The sequence below is a fragment of the Panthera tigris genome, chromosome E1, assembly GCF_018350195.1.
Source record: "Panthera tigris isolate Pti1 chromosome E1, P.tigris_Pti1_mat1.1, whole genome shotgun sequence".
In the NCBI taxonomy this organism is placed as follows: Eukaryota; Metazoa; Chordata; class Mammalia; order Carnivora; family Felidae; genus Panthera; species Panthera tigris.
The window spans coordinates 14,975,263-14,990,964 of NC_056673.1; the positions used below are offsets into that span (position 1 = coordinate 14,975,263).

Here is a 15,702-nt window from a genome sequence, read left to right on the forward strand (position 1 = left end):
GGTCTGAGGGACCCAGAAAACAGGGAATTTATGACTTTGTGTCCTGTGTGGGAGGAGTGTACTCTGTTAGGATATTGTCAGTCTGGCCTTCTGAGGGAAATTCCTTCAAGTTCCAGGAAACTAATGTGACCATATGTTCCCTGTGAGCAGGGGTCGGGCAGTGTTCTGGGACATCAAGAACCGTCTGCCACGATCAGTGACTACAGTTCAGTGGGAGAACAGCTTCGTATCTGTGTACAGTAAGGACAACCCCAACCTGCTGTTCAACATGTGTGGCTTTGAGTGCCGCATCCTGCCTAAATGCCGCACCAGCTATGAGGAGTTCACTCACAAGGATGGGGTCTGGAACCTACAGAATGAGGTACAGTCCGGAAAGGGGCTAGAAGTAGCATTTTCACCCCCGTACCTTCGGGATACATAGGGTGAGGAACATCACACCTTTTCGTTATCAGTCATTTGAGCTTTGTTGGGTGGTAGGGCTTAGTGAGGGGTTGTGGTGTCAGAGTTGGTCCTTGCTCCCGTAACAGTATCAGAGACAAATTAACCTCGACCTTGTGATTTAGGTTACTAAAGAGCGGACAGCTCAGTGTTTCCTGCGAGTGGATGATGAGTCAATGCAGCGTTTCCACAACCGCGTGCGTCAGATTCTGATGGCCTCTGGCTCCACCACCTTCACCAAGGTATATAAGTCAGTCAGCCCCAACCTCCTTCACGTCCTCTATCCATCTCCTATCCTTTTGAACTCTTCCCTTGGTTTGCTCTCCTTTTTTCCCAGCTTGGCTCAGTGTACCAGTTTCTATGCTTTATGATATAGAACCTTAGAGTGTCAGATCAACTCAGTTCCTTTCTGAGAATACCCTGTAGGGATTGTCCGTGTGATGACTGAGTTAAGGTAAGAGTAGAAGTGGGATTCTTTAATTGGGACAAAACTTGACGTTTTTTACATCTTCCCAGGGGGCTTATTGTCTATTCATATAGCTCATTTTTTAACCAGTAACTGTGTATGTTAAAAAGCAAGTATAACTAGTATTCATTTTCCCCTTCAGTTGCTTCCAGACACCCACCTGAAGGCAGCTGGAGTTAAGAAAAAATAATCTGGAGATTTGTTAACAGTGCATACCTAAGCTTCTGCGAGGTTTACAACGTCACCTTGTTCTTCCTGCTGTCTTTCCTTGGTGTCGTAAAGGTGCACATAATGTCTTGGCTGATGCTCTCAAGAACATCAATAATGCCAAAAAGAGAAATTCAGGTTCTTACTAGGCTGTGCTCCAAACAGCGCTTTTAAGGATACATTTCTGTATCTTAGTTTTTATGTTTTATGTAAGTAGTCTCTATACCCAACTTGGGGCTCAGACTGTTCACCTTGAGATCAAGAGTCGCATGCTCTTCTGGCTAGGTCAACCATGAGCCCCTTAGTATTTCTTAAAATTTCTTACACATTTTGAGTATAGTACAAGGGGAGAGTTTACCTTTTCAGGTCTCTCTAAGGGTCAGGTAACAAGAATTCCGTAACTCATTCATTCCATTGGTGTTTATTGATAACTACTGCGTTCAAGGCTCTGTGCACACTGCATGTACCTTCGAGCTCACCTACCTAGTTGGAGAGACAAGATCCATAGACAAGAGAACTATACTAGGATGTAGTGTTTATAAAGCTATGGTGTTATTTGGGAATCTGTGAGAACACTCAAGTTAATGACTAGCCCAGTCTGGGAGAAGGAGAGGAGAGTCTTCCTGAAAGAAGTAATGTGTGATGAGGTAGATGAGGGAGGGCCTTCCTTCAGCCTTAGGTATGGAGAGGTAACTAGCATGAAATGTGTGGAGCTGTGCAAATTCAGGGTTTACTGGAGTATAGTTATGGAGTAGGGACTGTTAGGAGATGGGGGCGAGACAGATCAAGAGCCAGATCATGGAGGGGATTGCATGGCTTGTTAAGAATCCTGTGAGGGTTTTTTTTTTTTTTTTTAATGTTTATTTATTTTGAAAGAGAGCACTTGCACCCGTGTGAGCGGGAGAGGGGCTGAGAGAGAAGGGGGGAGAGAATCTCAAGTGGTTCTGTGCTGTCAGCACAGAGCCTGATGTGGGGCTCGATCTCATGAACTGTGAGATCATGACTTGAGCCAAAATCAAGAGTCAGATGCTTAACCAACTGAGCCTTCCAGGTGTTTAAAGAATCCTATGAGGTTCTTAAGCATGGGAATGATTTTCCCAGCTTTCTGTGTTAGGTCCTTCACTCTTGTAGCTGTGGGGAAGATGGGTTTAGAGAAATTGGGTGGGAGATCAAGTTTGGGGATTTCTGCTGAAGTCCTGATGATAGAGATGAGAGCAGTGAGGAGACAGGAGTAGATCTGAGAAGTAGTTAGCAGGTGAAATCAGCAGCCTCATTTTGGTGGGACGCCAGAGGGAAAGGAAAATAACACTCAGTTTTTGGCATGGCTGACTAGGTGGATATCGGCACTGCCAACTGGAAGAGTACAGGAAGAAGAGCAGGTTTAGGAGGGAAGATAAATGGATTTCGTTCAGGATGTAAAAAGTTTGAGGTTCCTAAGAATATCCAGATGGAGCTGTTTGGCAGGCACTTCTTATATCCTCTGTTTTCAATTCCAAGATGAGTGTGTGTGTATGTGTGTGTATATATGTATATGTATGTATATATACAAATGTATACACACACACGTGTGTGTTTTTTCCACCCTAGTGATGCCTATTAAATTGATAATCTCTTAGATTTGCTGTAAAATACTTTGAGCTTGAAGCTTCAGAGAGAGAAATGAAGTGAGAAAATGAGAGCAGTCAGGGATAACTTCGAGGCTCCTGTAGGATGTCCAAGTGGAGATATTTTGCAGTCTGAAGCTTGGAGAAGATATCTGGGTTGAAGATGTAGGTTTAGGAGTCTGGTGGTTTAGGAGGTGGTTTAAAACTCAAGAGCGAGCAAGATTTCACAGGGTAAGGAATGAGAAGAGCAGAGGGACAGGTTTGGAACCATAGGATACACTGAGCAACAGCATGGCCAGACTGGGAGAGTGCTGGGTCATGGGAGCCAAGGATGTCAGGAATTGGGGCGGGCATTTAACAGTGTCAGTTGCCTAAGAGTCTTTCAGTTAGATAAGGCCTGAAAAGTATCCATTGGATTTGGCAGTCAGGACGTCATTGGTGACCTTAGCAAGAGCTGTTTCAGAAATAGTGGGGATAGAAGCCAGATTGCAGTGGGTGAGGCTTTATGGGAAGTGGGGGAGTGGAGACAGCAAGGACCGTCAAATTGCCAGAGCTAGAAAAAGAGGAAGGGCATGAGATGCCACCTAGAGGGAGATATAGGTCAAGGCAGTATTTTTAAATGGTGTTGAGTGAAGAATGTTCTGATTAAGAAGGAGCCAGGAGCAGTTCAGGGTGCAGTAGACCAGTGTAGTAAGTGATGGAGCAGCGTTCCCCAGAGTTGAGTGGGGGCAGAGTAAAGGGGAAGCAGAGGGAACCCTCCTCTAAACCTAAAAGAAAAGAGGTCTGGATATATGTGAATGTAAGGTTGAGTGGGAAGTTATAACAAATACTGAATTTTTCAGCTTTGCCTGGGTTGGTCACAGTGGTGAGGGTGTGATACAGTTTTTGAAGAAACTGTGTGCTCCAGGTGGGTTTCAAGAAAATAGAAGACAGCTGTGAGTGTGAGTTCTTCCCAGAAGCACTCAGCTACTCAGTGACAGGATGGGCAAAGTGGATATATTCTATTGGTAGTTCAGGTTTTGGGGTTTTGCTGTAGGACTCTTGTGGAGTGGTAAGGGATTGAATGCAGGAGAATCAAGAGTGCTGGCCCCTATTGGGATCCTGGATTATTGGGGGTAGCGGGGAGTGAGTAGGAAGAGACTAGAAGAGGCCAGTGGTCTTGAGTTGTAGGGATCAAGGGAGTAGATGTGTGAGAGGTGAGAGCCTGAGTAATGTCAGATTAGGGAGGCGATTTACTATAGTGGTTAGAAGTCAGATTGGAGTTCAGATCATAGCTCTGTCACATGACTAGTTGAGATCTTGGATAAGTCACCCACTTTGGGCCTCAGTTCTCTCTATAGAATGGGGATACCAATGATGGGGTGCCTGGCTGGCTCGGTAGAACATGGAATTCTTGATCTCGGGGTTGTGAGTTTGAGTCCCATGTTGGGTGTAGAGATTACGTAAGTAAATACACTTTTTAAAAAAAATGGGAGGCAAACCATAAGAGACTCTAAAAAACAGAGAACAAACTGAGAATTTTGGAGGGGTGTTGGGTGGGGAGATGTGCTAAATGGGGGTGGGCACTGGGTGTTCTGTGTAAGTGATGAATCACTAAATTGTCCTGAAACCATTATTATACTATATGTTAACTTGGGTTTAAATAACATTTCAAAAAAGTAAATTAAACCAAGAATACTGGGGCACCTGGGTGGCTCAGTCAGTTAAGCGTCCGACTTCAGCTCAGGCCATGATCTCACAGTTTGTGGGTTTGAGCCCCGCATCGGGCTCTGTGCTGATAGTTTAGAGCCTGGACCCTGCTTTGGATTCTGTGTCTCCTTCTATCTCTGCTCCTCCCCGCCTTGTGCTCTGTCTCTCAAAAATAAATAAATGTGAAAGAAAAAACAAAAAACAGGAATACTGATGTATTACCTAGCTTTGAGGGCTTATTGTGAGAATGAAATAGCAAATGTAATAAGTTAAATTATTCAGTAAATTGTTCAGTAAATGTTTGCTCTCATCAAGTAGAGGGATCCGGGTTTTGATCAGGTAGTAGAATATTGGAATTTGTTTCCTGAGGTGTGTTAAGGTAAAATAGTTCTTGTAACACTTCCAAGGTTGATAATAGAAGGGAAGTATCCATTAGGGTGAGAGGTGGCTGGACCTTGTGGCCCTGTTCTTGTCCTCTAAAATTGGACTCTTGCAGTCATTGCCACCACTGCCACTTTAGGTGCTCTCACCATCCTTGCTTTCGGGTGTGTGCAGCACACTAGCCCAAGCGTGCAGGCAGGGACCCTTCTCTTCGGTCCCAGTGGGAGCTAGAAAATAAGGCTAGAACATTTAAGCAGGGCTTTCATAAGGGCCAGGCATAACCGGGAAAACAGAGATGGGCATAGATAGTCTGACTTACAAGGTGCAGCCTACTTAGCTTCAGGTTCCGAAGGGCCTTACTGCTGCCTTCCTGCCTCTTTCACTGCCTTCCCAACACGGCAGGCCCTGTTTGCCTCACCAAGGTGTCCCTTTCACCATGTCCGGATGACTTGAAGTCTAAAGCCTGAGGCAAAGACCTCAAGAGAACATCTTTGCCTGGCAGGAGATGTATTTCTCTGTTCTTTTTTTTTGAGTTTCGTTCTGACTTCTATTTCACATTATTTATTTTGAGACTTAATTTTTTAAAACAATTCAAAAAAGGGCACCTGGGTGGCTCAGTCAGTAAAGTGTCTGACTTCGACTCGGGTCATGATCTCACGATTCATGAGTTTGAGCCCCATGTTGGGCTCTGTGCTGACAGCTCGGAGCCTGGAGCCTGCTTCAGAATCTATGTCTCCCTCTCTCCATGCCTCTGTCTCTCTCAAAAATAAATAAATGTTAAATTAAAAAAAATTTTTTAAACTAAAACAATTTTAGTTTTATAGTGAAATTGAGAGGGAGGGACAGACTTTTCATGAACTCCCTGTCCCCGTACATGCAAGCTTCCCCTATTAACATCACGCACCAGAGTGGTATGTTTTTTACCAAGAATAAACCTACACTAACGCATCATGATCATCCAAAAGCCATAGTATACTTTCGGGTTCCATCTTGGTGATATATATTCTGTGGGTTTGGATAAATGTATAATGACATAATCGATTATTAAAACATACAGAGTGTTTTTGCTACCGTAAAAATACTAACAAGACCTAGAAAATATCTAGAATCCTGTTGTCCTAACATCAGTTTTTATTTTTCCACATTCGTTTCGGGTCATGAGGTGTGTTGAGCAAGTTGTAGAAGTTGAATTTGTTTCTTTTATGAAGACTTAAAGGCATAATGAGTGTAAAGTTCTTAACCTTGGTACCTAGCACATGTAGTCACTGATGCATTTTCTTTCCTGCCTCCCTGAATCCCCAGCAACTCTGGCTATTCTTTTTTTTTTTTTTTTTTTTTAAGGCTTTTTTGTTTGTTTTTTATGTTTTATTTACTGATTTTGAGAGAGAAAGAGAACAGGGATTGGGGGGCGGAGATTGAATTCCAAGCTCCAAGTGTGGAGTGTGACATGGGGCTCCAGCTCACAAACTGTGAGATTATTACCTGAGCTGAAATCAAGAGTTGGATGCTTAACCGACTGAGCCGCCCAGGGACCTGCTATTGTAAAGGAATGTAGAATACTCCTGTTATTCGTAAAGGACTGTAGTACTTCTTGGGAATTCAGACTTACTCCCCTCCAGGAATAAAGCACTGGTAACTGCAGAATACAACTGGTGTGTTTTGTGATAAAAACCATGCAGCTGGCAGTTCCTAGAGCCAATTACAGTCAAAGAGCTTACTGAGCCTCACAGTTGTCCTACTCAAGTCTGTTTGACTTTACTCCCAGATCCAGCCCATTCTGGCCCATGGCCTTCCTTTCTGTTCGTCTGTTGTCTTCGTTGGTTCATCTTGAGTACAAGCTAGATGCTCAGTGTAGCTTTTGTGATTTGGTTCACGCTGTTACCTAACTCTAGAAAGTCCCTTTTATCTTGCCTATCTGAAGACGGCTGTTTGCTCGAGACTAATTTCCATGGTTACTCCAGCCAGTGTGATCTTGCACTTCAGTAATTGTCTAGAAAACATAGTCCTTACCTTAAAATCTTGATTATATCATTTGGTATTTTGTAGTTTGCCTTTTTTTTTTTTTTTTTTTTTTTTTTTAATCTTAAAGAACCAGCTTTGGTTTCATTGATTTTTCTCTGTCCTGTTTGTTTTCAAAATGCTCTTATAGTATTTTTCCTTTTGTTGGGTGTAATTTGCTTTAAAGTTTTCTGGTTTAAGGTAAAAAGTTAGATCAATTTGGGATCTTTTTAAATATAAGCATTCACTGCTGTAAATTTCCCTCTTAGTACTACTTCAAGCTGCATCCCTCAAATTTTGATTAAGTTGGGTTATTTTCATTCAGTTAAAAATATTTTCTAATTTCCCTTGAGAGTTTTTATTTTACCCATATGTTATTTAGAAGTATGCTGTTGAGGGGTGCCTGGGTGGCTCAGTTAGTTAAGTGTCTGTCTTGAGCTCAGGTCATGATCTTGTGGTTTGTGGTTTTGAACCCCGTGTGGGGCTCTGTGCTGACAGCTCAGAGCCTGGAGCTTCCTTCAGATTCTGTCTCCCTCTCCCTCTGCCCTTCCCCTGCTTGTGCTCTGTCTCTCTCTCAAAAATAAACAAACATTAAAAACTTAAAAAAAAAAATAGAAGTATGCTGTTTAATTTTAAAATATTTGAGGGCTTTCCAGATATTTTTGTTATTAGTTGCTAGTAATTGTTATAGTCAGAAAACATACTTTTTATGGTCTTCATTTTTCCAGATGTCTTAATACTTGTTTTATGGTTGTGAACTTGAAAAGAATCTGTATTCTGCTTTTGGGTAGAGTGTTTTATAAATGTTAGTTAGGTCCAGTAGGTTGAATGATTGTGTTGTTCAAGTCTTTGTATATTTGTAATGACTTTTTTGTCTACTGTCAATTACTGAGAGAAGAGTCTTGGAAATCTCCAACTATAATTGCGGATTTATTTATTTCCTCTTTCAGGTCCATTTTTTTTGTGGTTGGAGTTTTTTTGTTTTGTTTGTGGAAGGGGTTATTCAGAGACACAGTTAACTTTATTAGAGACATCCAAACTTTTAGCATAAAGCCACGTGATATTTTTCAAGAAAATTGTATATTTTTTGAGCATGAAGAATTTCTGAAGTTCAGAAATCTGGAATTCTTAAAATACTTAGAACAAAATTACTCACATAGGTTGTAATTGTATAAAAAGGCAAATGATCAGGACGTTTTGTTGAACATAATTGAAAGGTGGGCAAAATGTATTGGCTTGCAGATGGAAAACCAACAAGGAATTCATCTAAGATATTAGGCTTAGGGGAGAGGGGAGCCATTGCATTGATATCAAAATGCAAACTGACAGACCTTTTGTCCAAGGAACATTGAACCTGCATACAAATGATGACCAGGGGAGTGTGCCAGATGGAGTGTTGTCATGTACCTAAAGAGACAGCTGAAATCAGAATTGGGCCTTACAGTGGAAACACATAGATACTTCTGTACATACAAGCAACTCTGTTGATACCCCTGAAAGGAATATGTAGTGTTCATGATTATTTTTGAGTTTTCTGCTTCAACATCCACCTGTTTTTACTTTATATAAACAGTTTAGAAGCTCTGTAATTAGGTATGAAATGTATTTAGGGTTAACATATATACATATACATATTTTTTTTAACATTCTTCAAACATTTTGGTGGGGGTGGGGGGGAAGAGGGGGAGAGAGAGAATCCCAAGCTGTCTCCACACTGTCAGCGCAGAGCCCACTGTTGGGCTCAAACCCACAAACCATGAGATGATGACCTGAGCCAAAACCAAGAGTTGGATGCTTAACTGACGGAGCCATCCAGGTGCCCCAAGAATTATTATATCTTCTTAATTGACTTTCTTATCATTATGAAATATTCTTCTTAATTCATGGTAATATTTTCTGTCCTAAAGTCTACTTTGTCTGATAGTAGTGCTACTCAGACTTTGTGTTTGCATGGGTGTCTTTTTTCATCTTTAAGCTTTTTTTTATTTAAAAAAAAAATACATATTTTTTACATTTATTCATTTTTGAGAGAGAGAGAGTACGAGCGGGGGAAGGGCAGAGAGAGAGGGATACACAGAACCTGAAGCATGCTCCAGGCTCCAACCTATCAGCACAGAGCCTGACGTGGGGCTCGAACTCACAAACGTGAGATCGTGACCTGAGCCGCAGTCGGATGCCCAACTGACTGAGCCACCCAGGCACCCCAGATTTTGTTTTTCTTAAGTAATCTCTACACCCAACGTAGGGCTTGAACTCCTAACCCTAAGGTCAAGAGTGGCATGCTTCATGCTCCACCATCTGAGCCAGCCAGGCACCCTGAGTGGGCTTGTTTATTTCACTCTTTGCTTAGTAACTACATTTTTTTTTTTTTTTTAAGATTTATTTTTAAGGAATCTCTACACCCAACATGAAGCTCAAACTTACAACCCCGAGACCAGGGGTTGCATGCTGTAATGACTGAGCCAGCCAGGCGCCCCTACACTTTTTCTTTTTCTTTTTTTTTTAATTGGTTGCTCTGTACATCACTGACTTACCATGGTCTACTGTCACCATTAGTCTTCTAAGATCACTTTACGTATAGTGTAAGAACCACACATTACACTTCCATTTTCCCTTCATTCTTTGTAGTATTTTTGTCATATGTTTTAACTTTACCTGTATTATAAATACACTACTTTGTTGCTAATTTTGTTCTAAACAGACTTTATTTTTTTACAGAAACTACAAAATGAGCAAAAATATCTTTTACATTTTACTCACATACTTTTTCTGGTATTCTCTGTTACTTGATGTAGATCCAGATTTCCATCTGGTGTTGTTTTCATGGTGCTTAAAGAATTTCCTTTAACATTTCTTATAGTAATGATCTATTGGCAGTGAAGGCATTCTGCTTTTGTCTGTCTGGGAAAGTGTTTATTTTGTCTAATTTCTGTTAATGTAAATCATTGTTTTCTTTTGCAGTTTTACAGAGTCATTCCATCGGTGTATTTTTTTTATTTCAGATATTATAATTTTCATCTCTGGAAAGTTCCATCGAGGTGTTTAGTATCTTCTCTCCTTATTATGTTCATATTTTCCTTTATATACTCCAGTGTAATTATAAGATTTTTTAAATGCTGTTTTATAGTCCTTGGTTACTAATTTCATCACCTGTGTTATTGCTAGGTCTGTTTCTATTGATTGATTTTTCTTCTGGTTATGGATAATTCATTCTTTTTGCATGAATGATCATTTTTATTACATGCTAGAAATTTTGAATTTTACATTATTTCTAGGTTTTGTTATGTTTTGTTAAAGAGCATTGAGTTGTGTTCTGGTGTGCAGTTCAGTAACTTGTGGGTTAGTTTGGTCCTTTTAAGGCTTGCTTTTAAGTGTAGTTATGGCAACTCTATAGCACCCTTTGTTCTGGGGCTAATGAACCTCTGCTGCTGGGTTGATAACCTTCTGGGGACTCTACCCAATTCCCATGTATTACAGGTTCTCTCTAGTTGGCTGGTGGGAACACAAACTGCTGCCAACCTTATATGACCCGTGGGACTTGCTCAGCTTTCTGATCTCGGGTGTTCTTGGAGTTTTACTCCATACACATTGGTACTCATCCAAAATCATGGGGAATCCCTTCATGGATCTCCAGAAATCTCTTTTGGAGACCTTGCTTCTCTCCAGTACCTCTGCCCCACAAATTGTAGCTGCCTTGGCCTCCTGAATTCTAATCTTGATCTCTTCAATTGAGCGAGACTATTGGGCCCTGTTTCTGTTACTCCTCTATGTGTATGCTGCAGCTTAGAAACTCGGCAGTAAGTTGTGGGGGACAGTCGTGGAGTTTACTTCATTTGTTTCCTTTTCCTCAAGGGTCATGGCCCTTAGGCCTATGTTGTCTATTTGTCAGTTGTCTGAAGATACTGTTTTATATCTTTTGTTCAGTTTTCTAGTTGTTTATAGTAGAAGGCAATTTCTGTGGCCCCATTAGTTTTTATTCCCTCTATTAATTTTTAGTAGTTTTTCTCATCCCTTTTTCTCCCCCACCCACCCCAGGATTACTTACTATATTTGCTCTTGAGTGTTTATATTGCCTTAGTTGATTTTTTTATTGAGATGAAATTCACATTGTAAAAAAAAAAAAAAGTACAGTTCCGGGACACCTGGTGGCTCAGTCGGTTAAGCGTCTGACTCTTGACTTCGGCTCAGGTCAGGATCTCAAAGTTCATGAGTTTGAGCCCCACGTTGGGCTTTTGTGCTCACAGGACGAAGTCTGCTTCAGATCCTCTGTCTCCCTCTTTGCTTTGTGGCCCTCTCTTGTTCACACACCCTCTCTCTCAAAAATAAATAAACGTTAAAAATTTTTTTAATAAAAATTAAAATAATGAAATGTACAATTCTTTGGTTTTCGGTATATTCATAAAATTGTGCACCTGTCCCCACTGTCTAATTCTAGAATATTTTCATTACCCCAGAAAGAAACCCTGTATCCATTAGCAGTCATTTGCTCCCCATTGCTCCCCACCATTCAGCTCCTGGCAAGCATGAGTGTACTTTCTGTCTATATGGATTTGCCTGTTCTGGATATTTCATACAAGTGGAATTGTACAATATGTGACCTTTTTTGGTCTGGTTTCTTTCACCTAACATGTTTTCAAGATTCATCTACATTGTGGCATGTATTAATACTTGAAGAATCCTTTTCACAGGTGAATAATATTCTGTTATATGGATATACCGTATTTTGTTTATCTTTGTCAGTTGGTGGACATTTGAGTTTTTTCTACTTTTTGGCTGTTACGAATAATGTTTTCATGAACATTTGGTACAGATTTTTGTGCAGATGTTTTCATTTCTCTTGGTTATATACTCAAGAGTAGAATTACTGGATCACACAGTAATTCTGTTTAACCTTTTAAGCTACCAGGTTGTTTTTCAAAGTGATTGCACCAGTACACATTCCCACCAGCAATAGTAGAGGAGTGTTCCATTTTCTTCACATTCTTGCTAACAGTTGTCATTGTTCTGTAGCCATTCCTGTGGGTGTTAAACAGATTCTCACAGTGGTTTTGACTTGTGTATACTTCCCTAATGACACTGAGCTCAAGTCTTCCTTGAGAACTAGGAGAGTGTAATCAGCTGGACCAAGTAGTCCCCACCACTTGTCCCCTCCCATGGCTCACCTATAATTTACCTTCTCCCCACTGTTTTCAGATTGTGAATAAGTGGAACACTGCTCTTATTGGCCTTATGACATATTTTCGGGAAGCTGTAGTGAACACCCAGGAGCTCCTGGACTTGCTAGTGAAGTGTGAGAACAAGATCCAGACACGTATCAAGATTGGCCTCAATTCCAAGATGCCGAGTCGTTTCCCTCCTGTTGTGTTCTATACCCCTAAGGAGTTGGGTGGACTTGGCATGCTCTCAATGGGCCATGTACTCATCCCCCAGTCTGACCTCAGGTAGGACTTGCTTGAAAACCTTCTAGATCCTGAGGGAAGGGGATGTTTCTTTACTTTTAGGTTTTATTTTTTTCTCTAATCTTGGTTGTGCCCCCAAACAGGTGGTCCAAGCAGACAGATGTAGGTATCACACACTTTCGTTCAGGAATGAGCCATGAAGAAGACCAGCTGATTCCCAACTTGTACCGCTACATACAACCATGGGAGAGCGAGTTCATTGATTCTCAGAGGGTCTGGGCTGAGTATGCACTGAAGAGACAAGAGGCCATTGCTCAGAACAGGTACACATCCAGGAAGGCATAGCAGTCCTGTCAGGGGTGTGCAGCCTTGCGTGGAGGTCAGGAACAGAGCGTGCTGTGTTTTAATGGAGACCAGGGAAGTAGGTTCTACATCTGACCCATCGGTCCTTGGCCAGGAAGGAATGCTAAATAAACTTTGTGTGAGCACATATTTGACTTCAGTGTTTTTTTGACAGACGACTGACCTTAGAAGATCTAGAGGATTCATGGGATCGTGGCATTCCTCGAATCAACACCCTTTTCCAGAAGGACCGGCACACGTTGGCGTATGATAAAGGCTGGCGTGTTCGAACTGACTTTAAGCAGTACCAGGTACATGGAGGGGATAGTACAGAGATTTCCCCTGCATTAGAGGAACCCACGGCTGTGCCAGGAATCTGGCTGGGGCAGTAGGCTCCCAGAAGCTTGATGGTGCTTGCTTTGCCATCTAGGTCTTGAAGCAGAACCCTTTCTGGTGGACACATCAGCGGCATGATGGGAAGCTCTGGAACCTGAACAACTACCGTACAGACATGATCCAGGCCCTGGGCGGTGTGGAAGGCATTCTGGAACACACACTCTTCAAGGGCACTTACTTCCCTACCTGGGAGGGGCTTTTCTGGTGAGGATTCTCTTCTCCCCTTACCTGTCATAACCCTCTGAGCTCATCTCTATTGTGCCTTTGTGTTCTGTGGCGTTTACCAGAGACCAGTGCTCTGGGAGATGGCAGGGTATCACTTTACCTGGTCTCTTTTCCCCAGGGAGAAGGCCAGTGGTTTTGAGGAGTCTATGAAGTGGAAGAAGCTAACCAATGCTCAGCGATCGGGATTGAACCAGATTCCCAATCGTAGATTCACCCTCTGGTGGTCCCCGACCATCAACCGAGCCAATGTGAGTGTGATTGCTAGACCTGGAAGACAGGAAGCTAAAAACAAGAGTTTCTGTTTCCTTCATTGTATCCTGAAAACAAGTGTCTTGATGTCTGGGTTCACTTTCAGTCTCTTTTTCCCGTCAGGTATATGTAGGCTTTCAGGTGCAGCTGGACCTGACAGGTATCTTCATGCATGGCAAGATCCCCACACTGAAGATCTCTCTCATCCAGATCTTCCGAGCTCACTTATGGCAGAAGATCCATGAGAGCATTGTGATGGACTTGTGTCAGGTAGGCCAGAAGTGAGGGGAGAGGGTACCATGAGAAGTCAGGTCAGCTCGGGCTCAGTCAGTTAAACATTTGACTCTTGGTCTTGGCCCAGGTCTTGAGTCACGGTTGTGAGTTCAAGCTCCACCTTGGGCTCTGTGCTGGGTACGGAGCCTACTTAAAGAGAAAAGAAAAAAAGGAAAACTGTATTTGGGGTGCCTGGATGGCTCAGTCAGTTAAGGACTCTTGATCTCAGGTCATGATTTCAGAGTCATGAGTGCAAGCCCTGCATTGCGCTCCATGCTGGATATGACGCCTACTTTTAAAAAAAAAGAAAGAAAGAAAGGAAAAGAAATGAAAAAGCTCACTCTTGGTATGGGAAGTCCACCCTGGAAGCACCAAGGAGGAGACCTGCATTGTGGTGCCAGGTGCCACATTACCTGGACTCCTACAAGTCTCGTTCTGAGTGGGCTCCCATAAGCAGTCATAACCTTTCTACCTTTGCCTTCAGGTATTTGATCAGGAACTGGATGCACTAGAAATTGAGACAGTACAAAAGGAGACAATTCACCCCCGAAAGTCCTATAAGATGAATTCTTCCTGTGCAGATATCCTGCTTTTTGCCTCCTATAAGTGGAATGTCTCCCGGCCCTCATTGCTGGCAGACTCCAAGTAAGTGCATTATAACCCAGCCCTTGTTATCCAAGAAGCTTGCTTACTGTTCTACCTGTGCTACTTTGGAAACTTTCCTTTCTTTTTTGAGAGTTAGATGTAGCGATTGAGAGTTCATGTAGTTGTTGGACATTGGTTGTGTCAGTGGCTTCCTAACGCCTGGATTCCTAACCTCTCTCCACCCTCAGGGATGTGATGGACAGTACCACCACTCAGAAGTATTGGATTGATATCCAGTTGCGCTGGGGGGACTATGACTCCCATGACATTGAACGCTATGCCCGGGCCAAGTTCCTGGACTACACCACAGACAACATGAGTATCTATCCTTCACCCACTGGTGTGCTCATTGCCATTGACCTGGCCTATAACCTGCATAGGTAAGTTGGTGTTCAGAAGCATGTATGTAATGTCAGCCCCATACTTTATTTTTAAATTTTTTTTTTTTAAGTAAACTCTGTGGCCAGTCTGGAGCTCAAACTCAACAACTCTGAGATCAAGAGTCACATGTTCTACTGACTGCACCAGCCAGGCACCCCAGTCGGCCCCATACTTTAATGTACACGTTTTTTTAGTTTGCCTGTGTGGCCCTTTCCTCTTCTGGGTCATTGACCTTTTCTTCTTGCCTCTGTGTACATGGGCAGACACTTGTCAGCCTGGTCTTCACTCTTCTTGCCTCTTCTATTCTCATAGTGCCTATGGAAACTGGTTCCCAGGCAGCAAGCCTCTCATACAGCAGGCCATGGCCAAGATCATGAAGGCAAACCCTGCCTTGTATGTGTTACGTGAACGGATCCGCAAGGGGCTGCAGCTCTATTCATCTGAGCCCACTGAGCCCTATCTGTCCTCTCAGAACTATGGTGAGCTCTTCTCCAACCAAATTATCTGGTTTGTGGATGACACTAATGTCTACAGAGTGACTATTCACAAGGTGAGAATTAGAAACAACCTAGGGATGTGGGACTATATATGCCTGTGAGAGGGTGATGAGGCAAATGTGTGCATATGGGAAGGTAGGGTGGTTGTGTCTAGGCCACACTAACTGATGATCTCATTCTTTAGACCTTTGAAGGGAATTTGACAACCAAACCTATCAATGGGGCCATCTTCATCTTCAATCCACGCACAGGGCAGCTGTTCCTCAAGATAATCCACACATCTGTGTGGGCTGGACAGAAGCGTCTGGGGCAGGTGAGCTGGTTAAAAGGTAGACAGGCTGTGGAACCTTGCTGCCCCTTTTTCTCTGGGGAGCAGGGAGCCAGGGCACATCCTCCTGTTTCTCTCTGTGAGAGATTGTGTCTCATTTGAACCTTTGCTCCAAATTACTTAACTTGGGGAGTACTCTACAGGGGGCCCAGCAGTATGTGAGGTCCTTCATTACCTACCAGTT

General features: G+C 42.6%; 1 protein-coding gene across 1 annotated transcript in view; it reads left to right on the forward strand.

Annotated features, from left to right (window-relative positions):
* PRPF8 (pre-mRNA processing factor 8) overlaps positions 1-15,702 on the forward strand; it is a 31,624-nt gene that overhangs the window by 9,820 nt on the left and 6,102 nt on the right. Inside the window, exons 23-34 of the mRNA XM_042965878.1 lie at positions 151-361; positions 564-680; positions 11,977-12,224; positions 12,326-12,505; positions 12,700-12,835; positions 12,955-13,124; positions 13,264-13,393; positions 13,518-13,664; positions 14,152-14,312; positions 14,501-14,692; positions 15,006-15,243; positions 15,375-15,503. Of these exons, the coding sequence (XP_042821812.1) occupies positions 151-361; positions 564-680; positions 11,977-12,224; positions 12,326-12,505; positions 12,700-12,835; positions 12,955-13,124; positions 13,264-13,393; positions 13,518-13,664; positions 14,152-14,312; positions 14,501-14,692; positions 15,006-15,243; positions 15,375-15,503 (2,059 nt within the window). The remainder of the gene's footprint in view (positions 1-150; positions 362-563; positions 681-11,976; positions 12,225-12,325; positions 12,506-12,699; positions 12,836-12,954; positions 13,125-13,263; positions 13,394-13,517; positions 13,665-14,151; positions 14,313-14,500; positions 14,693-15,005; positions 15,244-15,374; positions 15,504-15,702) is intronic.